At 38.7% G+C, this 16,128-nt stretch overlaps 1 protein-coding gene across 1 annotated transcript; it reads right to left on the minus strand.

Moving 5' to 3' along the window:
• Positions 1–3,537: 3,537 nt before the first annotated feature.
• On the minus strand, positions 3,538–13,155 carry LOC119653526 (AP-2 complex subunit mu). The gene is given in 8 exon segments (XM_038058201.1): positions 3,538–4,605; positions 4,669–4,807; positions 4,863–5,185; positions 5,187–5,314; positions 5,404–5,679; positions 5,739–5,901; positions 5,971–6,206; positions 12,802–13,155. Coding segments are annotated over 7 exon segments (1,314 nt in total). The 5' UTR covers positions 6,148–6,206; positions 12,802–13,155; the 3' UTR covers positions 3,538–4,497.
• Between the last annotated feature and the right edge of the window lie 2,973 nt (positions 13,156–16,128).

Here is a 16,128-nt window from a genome sequence, read left to right on the forward strand (position 1 = left end):
TCAGTTAGTTTATGTCATAGCGGAGCGCTAGTGGTCTCGTTCAAGAGGGGATACTGTAAAGCTTTGTCCCGACACGGTTCAGTCGCCATCATGCGTTGGAATAGTGAGGAGCGTGCCTTTGCCGTTGAGGTTTACTTTTCAAGCGGATGTTCGGTTATTGCAACACAGCGTGCATTTTGGAATCGCAGCGTGCATTTCGCTACTGGGCTGACACCAACCCTCGAGAATTGCATCAAAAGCCTTTGCATTCACCCAAAGTCCCAGTTTGGTGTGCAATTTCCTCAGCTGGAATTATTGGTCCCTGGTTTTTTGAGGAAAATGAGGTTACAGTAACAGTGAATTCGCACCGGTATGTAAACATGCTACAGAATTTTTTTTTCCCACGGCTAGAAAATTTAGATTTGGGGGACACTTGGTTCCAACACGACGGTGCAACAGCACACACTTCAAGAGCATCGATGGCTGTTTTGAAGGAACACTTTCCAGAGCGCCTTATCTCAATTAGAGGCGATTTGGAATGGCCGGCACGCTCTCCCGATCTGTCCCCTTGTGATTTTTTTCTATGGGGTTTTTTGAAATCCCGTGTTTATGTGAAACGTCCAAGAACCCTACAAGATTTGAAGACCAACATCCAAGAAGAAATTGCCAACATAACACCTGCTATGCTAACAAGAGTCATGACAAACGCCAGAAATCGGTTTACGCAATGTATGGAGAATGGGGGACGTCTCCTAACAGATTTGATCTTCAAAACAATGTAAATAAAAACTTTAGACATGTACCTACATTATAAAAAATAAATAAATATTTTCCGATGCATACAATAGTTTTCATTGAGTTTTGAAAAAAGGAAGTTATGCTGCCGCACCCTGTATTATACAATAAATAGAAATGTGAATTGAGTGCTGTATGTTTGGAGTCAGTTGTCTTGTGTGTGTGAAATATCAAGGTTGCTCCGCTACTATTATATTTCATTGTTTCAATGGTATATTTAGGATCTAGCCCAGTTAATTGACTTCCCCAAACTTTCACTCGACCATCTCATAGCACTTTGTTCCGAAAGGATTGAGGATAATTCACGTATTTTTCTCGCAAATTCCAATCGCTTCAAACGATTTACTTCACTTATATGTGACTTTTTCCTACGGTTGTATGTCTGGTTATACTTTGCCGCACGATCTCAGGATTGATAGATAAATCATAGCTTTCCCTAAAGATTGAAACTACATTTTGTGCACTCATTTCCGGTTCAGCATCCACAATTCCTTATATTCCTGTTCTTTGCAAATTTTCCACACATCCTTCATTTTTCCCTCTTTGAATCATTCTAGCCACAGTACTACGTTTAATGTTTAGTTGACTAGCGATTTGGGAGCAGGATATGCCCTAAGTGCTGTGTAATTTAATTATAATTTCGGGTTTTCTAATTGATAACTCGCATCTCATTTTTTTCTACAAAGCGGATAGCCCTATTGCCGCGGAATAAAGAACTAATCAATTTGTGCTACTCTATTGACAAAATATGGAAAATAAAATAAAGTTCTAAGAAAATTACGATAAAATTCCGTTGCTGTGTATTCACTTTTTTACAACGCATTTCTGGAAATTACGAAGAATTCCTGGAATAACTCGGAACATATCGATACCGATACTGCCGGCAGTAAAAGCTCCTCAAAAGTTGAATTTATCGATGAAGTCTAGGTTCCGCCGTACGTCTATCTCAGCCAGAGAATATCCGGTTCCTGCACTGACTATAGTTCTAGTTGGAACCGTAAAGTTTGGTAATTTTTCTCCCTTTCCCCTCCTTAAGTTCTAACATTCGGTGACTACTACTAAAAATAAATGATCAAATCTTACAGACTAAAGGAAACATTCAAATTCCTCCCTAATGTATGGAATTAATAATTGTTCTAAGGTTAGTTTGAGCAGTATTCGAAGATACAATTATGAACATTATTTATAGCATGTTATTGAGGACCCTGTAGCAGTTCCTGACATTCCTGACAAATTTACAAGAATGAAGCAAAGAAAGCGAATCGCTGTTACCCAACGGTCTATTATAAAGATCTATACGATAAGCTGCACACTCTAGATGGCGAGAGTCCATTACAAAGATCTATACTGATAAACTCGACACCTGAGATGGCGAGAGAGATCCATATCGACTTGTCAAAAGCCGACACGAACGCACACAGGACATCGAACACGTCTCACTGGCAGGAAAAATACGGCAGTTTCAATATAGAAAGAGAAAGGTAGGTCCAGCAGAATGTTATAATTACCACCCGATCCGGTTACTGCTCCATATCATGGAGATTTTTGGACGCATTCTTGACAACCGTACTCGCGAAATTCTTCAAATAACCATAAATCAAGTCGGGTTTGTCAAGAACTGCAGGACTACTACCGACCTTAAAAGACAATCAACGGCGTCTTGCGGTAATGGAGACGAAGATGTTACGTTGGACTAGTGGCGTAACAGCCGTTGATCGCGATCGATATGGGGTTGCACGGATCGATGAAAACGATAAGCTTGACCTACTATAACTTTGTTAATAGTAGTAAAATTTCCACCAAACTTTCCAGTGTGGTGCTTCATATTAAAACTTGTATCACCGTACGGATTCATGATGACGTTAAGGGGGTTCGCACTAAATTTTCAAAATATGATAATCTATACTATTATTAACTTTATTTGAGCAGATATCGTATCGTAGGGTATTTTGTGGCCTAGGTACAATGCGCAAGGACTACCATCATTTTTCTTCGATCGGATAATTGCTGAGAACGTAGGTCTTTGAAGGAATTCGCCCTTTCGAACCTCCGCAATCCTCCCCTTTCCCAATGTCAAAACTAATATCTGCTTCGAAAAAGTACTAATCGAGACCTTCCACTTGACAACCAAAACGGCTATACTCAGTGAAAAAAAATGTTGCACCCATATTGTACATGTATGAGGTCACACTTCACCCAATATCCAACGTGCAACAATGCAATGGAACTGTTTCTGAGAAAAGTGTGTGTGCCAGACGAATAGACAGACAGCCAACCGATTTTGAATAAAACCTTAAAAGTAAAATTTGTAGAGTCTAATATAAGATCAATAAAACTCCCAAAAATTTCGGGACCTAGAAAACATTTATCGCACTTATTACTGTCCTCTCTTCCCTCTTGAAAACAGTACGAATTTGCTAGATTTTTAAGCTGGAAGCATGAATTTTAAGACGATTTAGGTGACTTCGAGCATAAACATAATACAATTTACGGAGAGGTCTGAATGCATTGTTTTTTTATCATTTATCGAGGTTTTCCATTCCATTGTACACAGCAATGGCTAGAGCAGATACAAGAAAATATTTAGAGAAAAGCGAAGTCAAATTAGAACCGAAAGAGTCCTTAAGAGAAAGATGCAAGATGAACAGAATGCATTTTAAGCACCCGAACTTTGTTAAAAAGTACAAAGTAAGTAAGATTATGGCTCACAGTCGTAGCTCTGGGCATGTGTCCAAATAAAAAATACTTATTAAAAAAATTGAAGAAACAGGAATGAATTTTTATTACGTTATGATCACTATACATTTTATTTCTGCTCCTAAATATGTTCAATTCGACTATACGTTGTCTCCATCATACAGATCCAAATCATATATTATTTATAGAATAATTACATCAAAGTGTGATACAAGTGTCGAGAAATTGAAAATCAAAGACATAGTTTAAATTCGATATCAAGCACTTCTCGAAAATTGCTTATTGCGAAGAGGTTGTCCTTCTCTTTTTCATTATCTTACACAATAAAATGGTGGTGTGCTACTTGTTTACAAGTGGATCAAACAAACAGGAAGGGGAACTCCGAACTGAAAACACATCTATTTTGTATTCTGAGAAACACACGCTACATATAAGTGTCCCGAACATTAAACAATAATTTTGCTAGTTTTTGCAAGCTAACCAGGAGTTTCGTCTATATCATCTTCATTAGAACTTTCAATTGCGTTACTATTTATATAAATCTGAGATTCAACTTTTATTTATTACTTCAACTTGTGTACCATTAAATTTATGTATACTTTTGTCTAACACATTTTTACTTTTATTAGTGAAATTTTTAACGATAGCTTCTAATACATTTTCTCTCGTAGTTTTACTTTCATTACAATTATGTATAAGTATTTGCTTGGAATAAGGAATAGTTTTTCTTAGCATACATTGTCATTTGATGCAGAATGCGTATGTATAAAGCGATAATTATTATGAGTAATTACGATCAAACAAGTTTATACACAATGCAAAATATAAAAAATCCTGCGAGGCTACACATCGGTTGCTCGAGGAAAGTGGAAAATGAGAATAATCGCATTGTTAAAGGAAGTAACAATCAACATAATAAGACAACATTTTACTTTTTACCTTTGTATATTCTCCACAATAGCGCATACAAGACTTTCATTTATTTACTTTATGGTTCATTTTTTCATAACTTTACTGTATATAAAATTAGCAACGAGTTTCGTAAAGCCCACTTCGTCCGATATACCGCACCCATTTAATCACGTCGTGGTCGGAGTAGTTGAGTTTGGGTTCAAACACCTTCAAATATCGAACCTGTGAAGAAAGAACGAAACTGTATAACTGTCCTGTCTCTCAACGAAATTCTCGCAATCTCACCTTAAACCCTGATGGCGCAAATGGAACTTCAAAATTCATGGAAATTGGTGGTCGAGTCCACTTCTTCTTAGTATCCGTCTCGAGCAATTCTATCTCCGCTGAGAGTTGGGTCTCCTTCATACCCGCCATTCTCTTTATTCTATAATGAAAAATGTTTTATAGTTGTCATGTGGTAGAATAAATGAAAAACTCACTTCCACACAATGGCGTTCTCCGATGCTTTGTATTTGGCCTTGCCCTTCAGACAAATCAATTGAACTCCAGAAGTATTAAGTGGAGTAGGAATCTTCACTTCAATCTTTTGACCGAGTAGAGACGGTTTGAAGTTCGATTTTAAAACTACTTTTACTTCCATTTTCGTGCGTCCAACTTCACGTACAAGAGGTATTACGCGGAATGGTAGGGAAATATCTTTCGTTGTACGATAACGCATCAGTTCAAATTCACCATCCGGCGGGATAAAGCTGATTGAGTGCTCCGTTTCAAATTTACTGAGTTTTACGCACTGATGGAACTGGACAGTCGTCTATTACGACCACTGGCTTTCCGGAACGCGAAGTTTCCGTTTCCGAATTTCCAGTTGGACCGCGCCCTTTAGCTTCCATGACAATCTTGTCGTTGATCCCAAACTTACATTCTGGCATACCTGTAACAAGTTAGAAATCCATAGTGATGATTTATGGTGTATAGAAAGCTGTTCTAGTAGTAGTGACATATTGTGATAATACTACCCACCCGAAAGGTATGATTTCATAACCACTTTACCAGCAACATGTGCCGAAAGGACCTGCCCTTGTGGACTCATTAAAAGATTAACATATTCGAGAACGTCAAGGAAGAGTTCGTTGCGACGGTATTTGATTCCTTCACGTCTCCAACCAATTTGTCCAGTAACTTGCGACGTAATTTGCATCTGCTCTTCCTTAGTCGCTGACTTAATTCCTTGCTGTGTAATGAAAGTCTTGAGAACGCCGGTGTCAGTATTTTGAGGATATCCGAAATCCAAAATTTCTGAAATTTACATATTCTCTAGTCATTTAAATTTCAAATGTAGGATAACTTATGATTACCGTCAAGTAGTTCATAGATCAAGACAAAGTTGTTCTTGATGTTCTCTTCAGAAATCTTCCCAAAGTAGGATTGCATAACTTCGATGATTTTCAGCAGAAATTCGAAAACCATTGCAGCGTTCACATTTTGCTTTGTTACCGCTGCTAGCCAAATATTTGCCCGCTGCAGATATTTTTTTAAGTATTGGAGATATGTAGAAACAAGTGAATGCTAATTTGGTCCGTTACTCACCTTAATATGAAAGAAGCTGGTACGGGCAATGTTTGTTACGGGTGACCGTACCTGTTGTCTCGCGTGAATGACGTTGACACGAAATGCATCGACTGCATTCCGGCCAATGTCATCACGGTACACTCTTGATATTAGCACTTCACCCTTATGGTTGTAAACAAACAACCCACCAATCATCTTTGCCGGTTTTGCTGTCTAACTCCTATCAACAGCAAACACCCCACTTTACACTTAGACTGTAAATATCGAAAAAAAACATAAAATGATGATTAATGTGGCGAATAAAGTTTTTTTTAAATTTGCTTCTCTATATGGGCTAATCCCCATTCATCTTCTGCTTTTTGCAAGTAAAAACCACGTTACTACTATGGTATTCAAAAGGAAAGATTTACAAAAACCTGGAGCTTCCCTTTGGCGATCCAATTTCATAAATACTAAAGCGAATAGCATTGAGATATAGTAAGATAAATCTTCTTCTTTTTCTTCAGCCTTTGTCCCGTTCACAAGCGGGGTCGGCTAGATATAGTAAGATAAATAAATTTGGAAAACAACGTTTACAAGCAGCACCTCCAAGAGGTAAACGATGAAACTTCGGGGAAGAAGGCAGAAGTGAAAAAAAAACGTGACAAAGAAATTAAATCTGAAAACCTCTCGCCGGAGAAATATTTTCTGCATTTAAGGATCACACATAGAATTTCTTGCTTCAAGAAATCAAGTTAATTCTAACCTTCAAAAAAAATCCGAATGGCTGCATATGTAAGTGTGAAATACATCATTAGTTGATTAGGCAATCCATTCGTGTCTTTTCTAATCGGGAAAAAGGATAACTACTCCTCTAGCGTCCCAAAAACAAGCCGAGGCCAACCTTTCTTGCATATAGGTGTTTGTCAATAAGAAGCCTTTTCTAACGGAACGTTTACGCTTGTTTTGCATAAGTTCCAATTTGATCAGTTGTAATCTGCTAATTGTTATGATAAGCGAATTTGTAGTGAAAATGATGGTTTTGATAGAAAAGCAAAAAAAAACTGATAAAATTACTTGGAGTTACTATATCCAACGAAATTAAGTGCAATGAAAAATCAGTAAGGCAATTTTGGGCGAAATATTCGAAAATGGAAAGTTCAGTGTGTCAACCTGGCAGTGAGTATTCAAGGATGACGAATGAGAAGACAAGGATTTAGTGCGAGAGCTGAAGGACACCCATCATATGGAATTAAGCAGCTCAACTGTAAAACAGGGAATAAGGGAAAATGGTTCGAATATCAGTCGAATTTAGAAGAAAACAATTTCTTACAGCGAAAATAGGTCCGCCCGACTAAATTCTGGCAAGTGAATGTTCATTTCTTTCACGTAGATTTTCTTTCACTTCACGTAAATTAGTTCAGCTTCTCTTTTATCTCAATTCCACTACAGTCGTCTCTCCAATTTTCAGTCTTCTGATCAATATCCAAAAACATAGTATTATATTATTATTAACTTTGTTTGATTAGATATCGATATGGAGGGTATTTTGAGGCCTGAATACCGTATATGGGCAGCTTCATTATTTTGTCGAAACGTATGAAGAGTTGCCAGATCTCCAAGTGACGGATACGGGCATACGTATGTGTCAATATATTTTTATGTAATTTCTTTTCAGACTGTGCATGGGTATAAATTTGCTCATTCCTGGTGCGTTTGCTAAAATGGCTAGGGGAAGGATTCCTGAAGATAAAACCACAAAGGAATACGAGAGAAGGGGTAAAAACTTACGATGTAAGGTCTCGAAACCCCAGTACCGCCAGTTTTTGGGAGGGAGCAAGCGGGCTCCCGGCTTTCAATATCCCTTGGCCACAGTGTCTCGGTGGTGGATATCTTAGCCACCGTGGTGTCTAATGCTGCAAGTGGCTTAGATTTGGAGAAACAAGTGTCCAAATGTAATTCCACCTTACTGCGAACACTAGTAACAAAACCCAAAAAAATGAACCGATCGTTTGGAGCAAAAGCAGTAACAACACCCATCGCGTTTTTTCAAGAGGAGTGATAGCAGGCGGTTATCCAGGATCAAGAAAGGGAAAGCTCGTTAATTTTAAATCTCCGCCAATGCCAAAAACCGTTAAAGAAAAAGTAAATGAAAGGTCACTCCATACCAAAGGTGAAGGACAGTATAAAAGGAGTAATCCCGTTGGGAGTCACAAAGAACAGACTCCTAATCCGGAGGATTCACTTGTCACACAGCTTAAAGTAAGAATAATTGAGCTGTCCAAGTTTACCAAGGACAAGCGCACTGCCCACATACCTGCTTTCCCAACTGTTTCACAGGCCACCTAAGTGATCCCTAACCGTACTGCCATCGAATTACGACCAAACAAAAAAATACAGGAAAAACAGAAGAGACCCCTGGTTGTAGCCGTAAAAAATCTCGAAGATGCTGATTATACTCATGCGAAACATTCAGTGCTGTTAAGACATGGCTAGAACCTTCTGATGTGATACTCGCGGAGGAAAAACGGAAGCGGCCCTCAAAAGCAAGCGCCGTTCACATTGGGACTCAAATACTTGGGAGTGATGATAGGCACGAAGCTTAGTTATAAGAAACACGTACAGTATGCCTAACGTAAGAATGCCTCGATACACTTCTAGGATGCTTATAACCAAGGTGGTGAGCTTGATCTTGCTCTATGTGGTCACAGGCAAAAGCATTGCAGGTTTCGTTGACCGTTGCGGGTTGCTTTAGTGGCTAATAATCTCACACACTGGCCAGTTACTTTTGAAAATCCTCCTGAAAAAGATAAAAATGGAAGATTATGGGCATATCAAGCATCCTATATAGAAATTGTTACCCCAGTGGTTTATTACAAAGATCTTAGCGATAAACTGGACGCTCGGGACGGAGAGAGAGAGATCTGTATCTATGTGTCAAGCCGACACCAAGATCCGTGAGATCTTGGATCGGATTATTGAGGAAAATAGAACACCATTTGACTGGCAGGCACCACAGTTCCAAAAAGGCACTCTCAACAGAAAAAAAATCAAAAACTGGGTCAAATACAAATAGAATCTTCTTTTTCTTCAGCCTTTGTCCCGTTCTCAAGCGGGGTCGGCTCGTCGTGATCGGCTTCGCCATTTGGCTCTATCGAATGCCTGATCTGGGTGTAATCAAATGCAAATAGAATGGAGATATTAAACTTCAGAAAAATAATATTCTCCAATTAATCCAAATTTAATTTGTTTGAATTCAGTGGAATGGTGCACGTGCGGCGTAGATCGGACGGACGCTTTTCAAATAACTGCCTTAGAAGGACCGTTAGGCAGACAGGTAGCCGAATGATTTGGGAATGTTTTACCTATCGTAATGTTGGACATTTGACACTGATCAAAGGATAAATAAACGAAAATCACAGCAAAAACATTCTAGAGAACCATCTATTTCCGTCATTAGAAGGGTTCTATTCTCGTGCAGATAATCTGATTTCCCAACATGATTCTGCACCGTATCATCGCTACAAAATGGTTAATGTTATCAATATTTTGCTCAAAATTTATGGCAATCAAGAATCATTTTTTATCTCTTGCAAGTAAATTTGTCATTTTCACACTGGCCTGGAAAAAGCCGCGGCAAGATTCCTTTTTGAGACCATTTGCTACATCATGAAGATGCAAGTGATCTGCATAATAATGTAGAATCGCGTCGATTCGATGTCTAATCGGATCTAAAAAGCCATGAAACATGAAGAAAGCCTCAAAAATATTGAAAACTTAGATAAGAAATGTAATGAAATTTATTCCTAACTTAAATTAACATTGGCAATGCCAGCAGACGAGTGAAGAACAAAGTGCAGGGGGTTTCCCGGAAAAATGCCATCCCCGTGAAACACTTTTAGTTGTCAACGAATCTCAATAAAAGCGAGAGAATATTAAAGTGGATTTTGGGGATTACATGCTCAGTATGCTGGGTTGATTACCGCTTAAAGCACAGGCCATGCCACTATCCCGGCTATGGATTTTGCCGATGTTACCGAAGAAAAGGTCCGACCAGCCCTAAACAACTTGAAGAACTGCAGCGGCCCTGATCTCGATCGGGTGCAGAATTTCTGTAAAGTTCACTGGCATACAAAGTCTCCTCCGGCAGACAACCCTTCTGTCTCAACGCGCTCATCTAAGGGTACCTCGAACGGAGACGCATTTTCCAAGGGGTCTCATTTAGTATGGCACAAACCTCCCTTTCTTAGCTACTGCATGATTCTAGAGGGCATGGTTTTGCAATTAAATATACATCCAAGTTTTGTCCGAAACATACTTCTACAAATACAGATTCAAGTTCATAATATAGGATGTAAAGTGATCCATTAGAACCTAGCATACAAACGTGGGTTGATCACGAGATATGCTGGATTTGCCGATATGATTACGGCATATATTGGCACCGGATTTCCCCCCTAACCTACCACCGGCCACCACCACTAAAGCTACAGTATAATTTAAGTAGGATCAACCTAGCCGAACAAGAAAACAAACTATTTTTCCGGAAAAAGATACCACTTAAAAATTTCCTGCTTTTTCCTGTTTAAATTTGTATTCACTAATTTTCATATAAAAATATTTTAGTTTCAGAAAGAGAAATATCAGAAAATATAATTTGTTTGTCTACAGAAATTGCAGAGGCTGCACGGATTAGTTCCGCCAAAGCGATCGACTTTATTCCGTATAAGCACGTTGATAACAAAGATTTTACTTCGGTTTGATCAGCATCGTGGATGAGAAAACTACGATTAACGTCCCTCCTCGAAGGCCCTTCGAAAGAGCTACCATCACCAGAAGAACTTGCTGGTGATACGCTTGTGCCAGCTTTCGAACCTGTGACCAAAGCAATGGTGGAATTCCTTTGATCGGGACGTACGTACAGAGTCCTCAACTTCCTACGTTTATCATTCCGCCTCCACGTTTCCTTTTGGAACATGTCTGGCAACTTCAAAATCTTTATCGTTTGCGCACCAAGAAAGTTATCCCATTGGACGAAAGTCGATCTCCAGGATCGCGGAGAGGACTCATACTGATACTTGATGACGCTCCGCTCTGCGACCAAACATAAAATCGACGTAAATGATCATAAGTGATCATGAGATGACTTCCAGTGTATACAGGAATTAAATCCTAATAATTTGAATTTACGTGTCGTAACCGTTTAGCAACGTTGACAGCATTTTATTTTTCGACGAAAATCATTGCCATCTACCATGTTAATAAGCAGAACTGCAGAAATTGAGGCAGCGAAAGATACAAAGAGGAATTTATTAGCTTCTGACACCACATATACAGGAATTTATTGACAGCAATCGGAATACGACGGAATTCGAGTCCCTGTTGACAGCTAAAGAGGTGTTCCGGAAAAAGGCTGATTTCTAAGAGAGAGGACATGGATGGTATGATAGGATAACTTGGCGGGTGATAGGATAACTTCCGAAGGTTCATGTATCATGTAATGTAAAACTGGACACTGATCAATTCTTCTTATATCCTAAATATGGTATATATGAAAACAGCAGCAAATAATAAATTAGAAATATTCAAAATAACTTAGACCAATCGTTAATTGGTCGCGAACTTCCAGCAGTGGATTTCACTCCTCTCAGGAACACAGAAGGGTGGAGCACACACCATAAGCCATGGTCATATGTATTCTTTCGATGATGCGATGTACCGCCCAAAAAACACATAAATCAGAGTGCACAAACGATGATGCATTGACAACTTCGTAGAAAAATAATACCATCAACTTTGACACCATCACCGTTTCCTTATTATTTTCTTATATATTTTTTATCTATTAATAAATGCGAAAATATTTCAGTTGCAATTTACAACTTACATTAGTGAGAGAGCGGGGATGTAATATTTTGCCTTCCCAATTTCTCTGTAAAAGCAATTTTCGACCATTTCCATGGCCTCAGACAGCTTAAGCTTATCTACAATCCTAGAAGTGATATCCTTCACTCTGGACTCCGTCAATTTATTTTTCAGGTGCTAGAACCCTAGAACCTAGCCGGTGTTATTCTTAAAATGATATTGGAACTTTTCAAAGGTAATGGTGATCACTACTCATATGTTTACCAATGTAACAACTCGATGCCTAACAATCTTAACTCGGATTTTGGATAGCAAATCATTTTTAGAGCATTTTACTGACCAAAGATCGTTGAAATCGGCAGTTCATGATCAACGATTGTAATCTTTTTCTTTATCCCAAATCTTTGGTCGTCTCCTGTGTTTGATCTATTCTCCACATGCTGGCACACTGAACGAGTGATTTGTAGCTCACAAGTTATTTCACAGCCAACCTTGGATTCTTCAGACCCAGTAGCCTGCAACGATAATTCTGAAGAGGAAGTGCTGCGCTTTCAAATTCAAGTGTGGATGTGTGCGTATATGGCTGAGTAAAATCCACAGAAAACATCATACTACTAACAGACGACCGTTGCTGAAATGTCGAAAGGTGAATGATCTTTTAATCAGAATTGTATTAGCAACAAGGATCTTATTAGCGGCCACTTTAAGCCCAATTTAATGTTCGAGAATATAACTTATCGGATCCGGTGGCATACTAGGTGCAGATTGACTAGGGGTTGGAAACCTTCAATTGATCACAATATTGGAATCGAGAAGAAACTCAGTGTTTTAAAGACTAAACGCAAATTTACATTGATGTAAATGACACTGTGCTCACGCAAATTACCCGCGATATCCCGAAGCTTCACCACAAGTTTGTTGTGCAACATATCTTGCCAGCACTTAATCAAGTTTTTTCTTACTACGAATTCTATTCCGGTCTTGCTTTATGATTCATTACATTACCGTTGGCAGCTTTTCTCTTGCCGTGTCCGGCCTCCCACCATACAGAAGGTTATCTTATCAGCACCGCTGCCGCAATACGCCCACAAAATTATCCGCCGAGATATACTAAACGGAACTCAACGCAAACCAAAGTCTCAAAGAAAAATCGCAATCCTAGACCGGGCGAATAAAGAACACCCGAAAACATCGATTTGGGAAAATTTAGGGCCAAGTTGACAAGTGACGACACTGACTTCACCACAGCACTGGTCCCAGAAAAAGTGTCGAATGGGCGGAAATCACCAATTGTCCAATTAAGTAATTACACCGTGATCCGGCAAGACTTTCCGTCGCTCAACCATCTACACTTCACTCCATAATTGTTTAGGAATGGGCGAAAAATGCCCAGCTCACGATCAACTCAATGACATTTTGCAAGTCTCCGCGATTCCTCATAATGCATTCCTGTCGAGAAATTTTTCCTTCCACACAAGTTTTCTGTAAACCATGAGGAAGCCCTTACCTGGAGTTGATTTCAAACGCATAAGCGACCACTTTAGATTGCATTTATTTCATCGTATGCACTTTAACGGTACTTTTCCGAGACGAGAAGACAAGAAACCTAGCGCCGCCAAGACAACCGAGACCTTTCCGTACTTCATAAAAATTTGGAGAATTGACACGCAAAATTGACAAATCGAACATATTGTACTAGAGCAGGATAATCTGGTACAGTATTGTGGACAATTTGAATAGAAAGCAGGATTAATTTAATTATCTTATTATATTCACATAAGCAATCATAGCAGAACAAATCCGGCGTTTAGATCGAGGCGGAGGAAGTTCATTAAAAAAAACAAGAAAGAGAAAATTTATTTCGAAATAAACAATGAAACGAAACGGCAATTTCCAACAGAAGTCTCAAGCATATGTTTTGATACATAGAAGTTATGGGAACTATCCGCTGTTGTAAATCAAATGACCGGACTGATTGGGAAACAACTTTATTGAGATCTCGAATATCAGCTAGTGAACACACATCTTATGAAATTTCCCATTTTATAGACAATATTCAAGTCACACGCCAATAAAATGAAAGGCGAGCAAATTTGTTTGCACCTAGTTTGGTGCAAGTAACCGAAAACTTATGGAAAGTAATCGCACATAAATAACTATATGATGTGAAAGGTACTAGGTTGGAAAACAGAATGTATATATAATATATTTCAGGTAATATGATATTCCAGAAATATTAAAGGAAAATGTAAAAGGCAAGTGTTGAATTTGCGTTGACTACATGGGGAGGAGGCCACGAGGTGTGTGTGCCATTGTTAAATACACGTAATTTACGACTCTAAAAGTATCGAAGGTCTGAAAAAGAAGTTGTTTGAAAATTGTTGACATAAACGTCAAAATTACACAAATTTCAAATGCATTAGCAGCAACGAGCCATTCAACGTTTTTTTTGCGCTTTACCTAATCAGCGAATCTTAATATCACGACTCTTGAGAAGCATCTAGCACTAAAACAGAATGTCCTTGCCTTAACACTTATATCAAAATGTTAAGGAAAACAGTAAAAGAACGCCATCCGACACGCCAGAATTCGGAAAGGGATATGCTTAAATCTAACTTCCAACCAGGTTATGGAGAAAGCAGTCGTTCAATCGAACATCGACATCAAATGCCGCAAGGAACCTTGTTAAGTGGTGAAATCGAAATGTGTAAAAAGCTAAAACTAAGACAAAATATGAGCTCTATATCTCTCACTTATTTCGTATTCGGAATGTGCAATGAGAGTTAAGGTGTCACCGACTCATTGATTATCAATGCGCAATCGGATGAAAACTATGTAATTACATAATTGTCGTGGAAGAGGTTTAGTTAAACGTGTAGGACGAGCATGGTAAGACGCAATTAGTAGACGTACTAACTTGTTGCCATAGCTTGCAATCCTACACAATTGAGAAAATCGGGAATGCATCCTGACGGAGATCTTCCAATAATACATGTGTGTGGTGAATATGTGTGTGAAAACAGGTTTAGCTTGAAACCCTTCCACTTGTCCAATTTTACGCTCTAAAGTAGATAAGAAAGGATCTCAATCGGAGATACGCGGTGAAACAATAAAGTAGAAGATTTGAGAAGATAAAAGATCTCGGTCGAATATCGAGCACGTAACATTTGAAATAAAGAAAAATTGACGGACTTTTTTGTGTTTTAATATTTGTGCGTTTAAATACTTTACAAACCTCATCAACTTACGTGCCAGAAAAGCAACAACAGAACCCCAAAGTTCCCCAGCGAGTTTTGCTCTCCAGTTCACAACTTTATTTGTTTAAGACGCATGAAGAATACATGAAAAATGGCAAGATCTATTGGAATATGGACATAAAGCTTTCAATGAAACGATTTTTATTTTATATCGAAAAATTTATTTTAAAATATATTTGCGAAAGAGTAACCTAACTGGCATGGTATCAGCACCCACACTCAACAAAGGAATAATAGCTTATTTTGCAAATGTGCTGCATTCTCTCATTCTAAGTTACACAAATGTAATGCATTATCTATAAACATTTGATTTGTTAGGGTACAATAGTAAAACTAAATTTCATTCATGTGACTTTCGAAGCCTAGATAAGATAATATATGCAACCTCCACTGGCCAGTACGTCTCGTTGCGGTTTTCGATGCTGATACCACCGTCTCAGATTTAGCTTTGCTTTCGTTTACGTGCAATCCTAGACGTTGCGCCACATGCCCAATACAGATAAAAGCTTCCTTTAATGCACATGCATCATTCAATCAGCATAGACCAGCAGTTGAAGGTACTTAATGAAAATTACATCCCTCATACACAACACTGAGTGTTTTAATGCTCAAAGGCTACATGATAGTGCATTCCATCGTCGCAGCCAATTAAAAAGGTTGAATGCTATCTAGAGTGATCTGGCTGCTTCGGTCTGACTTCCTACATTAGTCATAGTTATCCCAATCAGTTTAATAGATTCCGTTTTCATGTTAAATTCTCTGGCAGCCGTGTAAAATCTTACATTGCTATGCTATCGATACAATCATTTTTTGCTAACGAAGAAACCTATTCCTAGCTTGTGGTGTGTCGGCTGTTAACTATAACGAATGCTGAGGTCACTCTTCTCTATAGTACCAGTCCCTGATCGTCGCACTTCTCACAGCGCTATAATATCAGCATTATATGTAGACAGGGTCTCGCCTAGTTGGTGTGCGGCTTGAGCTTGATATGTTTAGTTTAGTTTAGTTAACTGGGGGGAACCGCAGCTCCGAGCACTCCGGCCATTATTAGGCCCATTGTAGGCCCATCCCCGTA

This window comes from Hermetia illucens, chromosome 1 (genome assembly GCF_905115235.1).
Source record: "Hermetia illucens chromosome 1, iHerIll2.2.curated.20191125, whole genome shotgun sequence".
Classification (NCBI taxonomy): domain Eukaryota; kingdom Metazoa; phylum Arthropoda; class Insecta; order Diptera; family Stratiomyidae; genus Hermetia; species Hermetia illucens.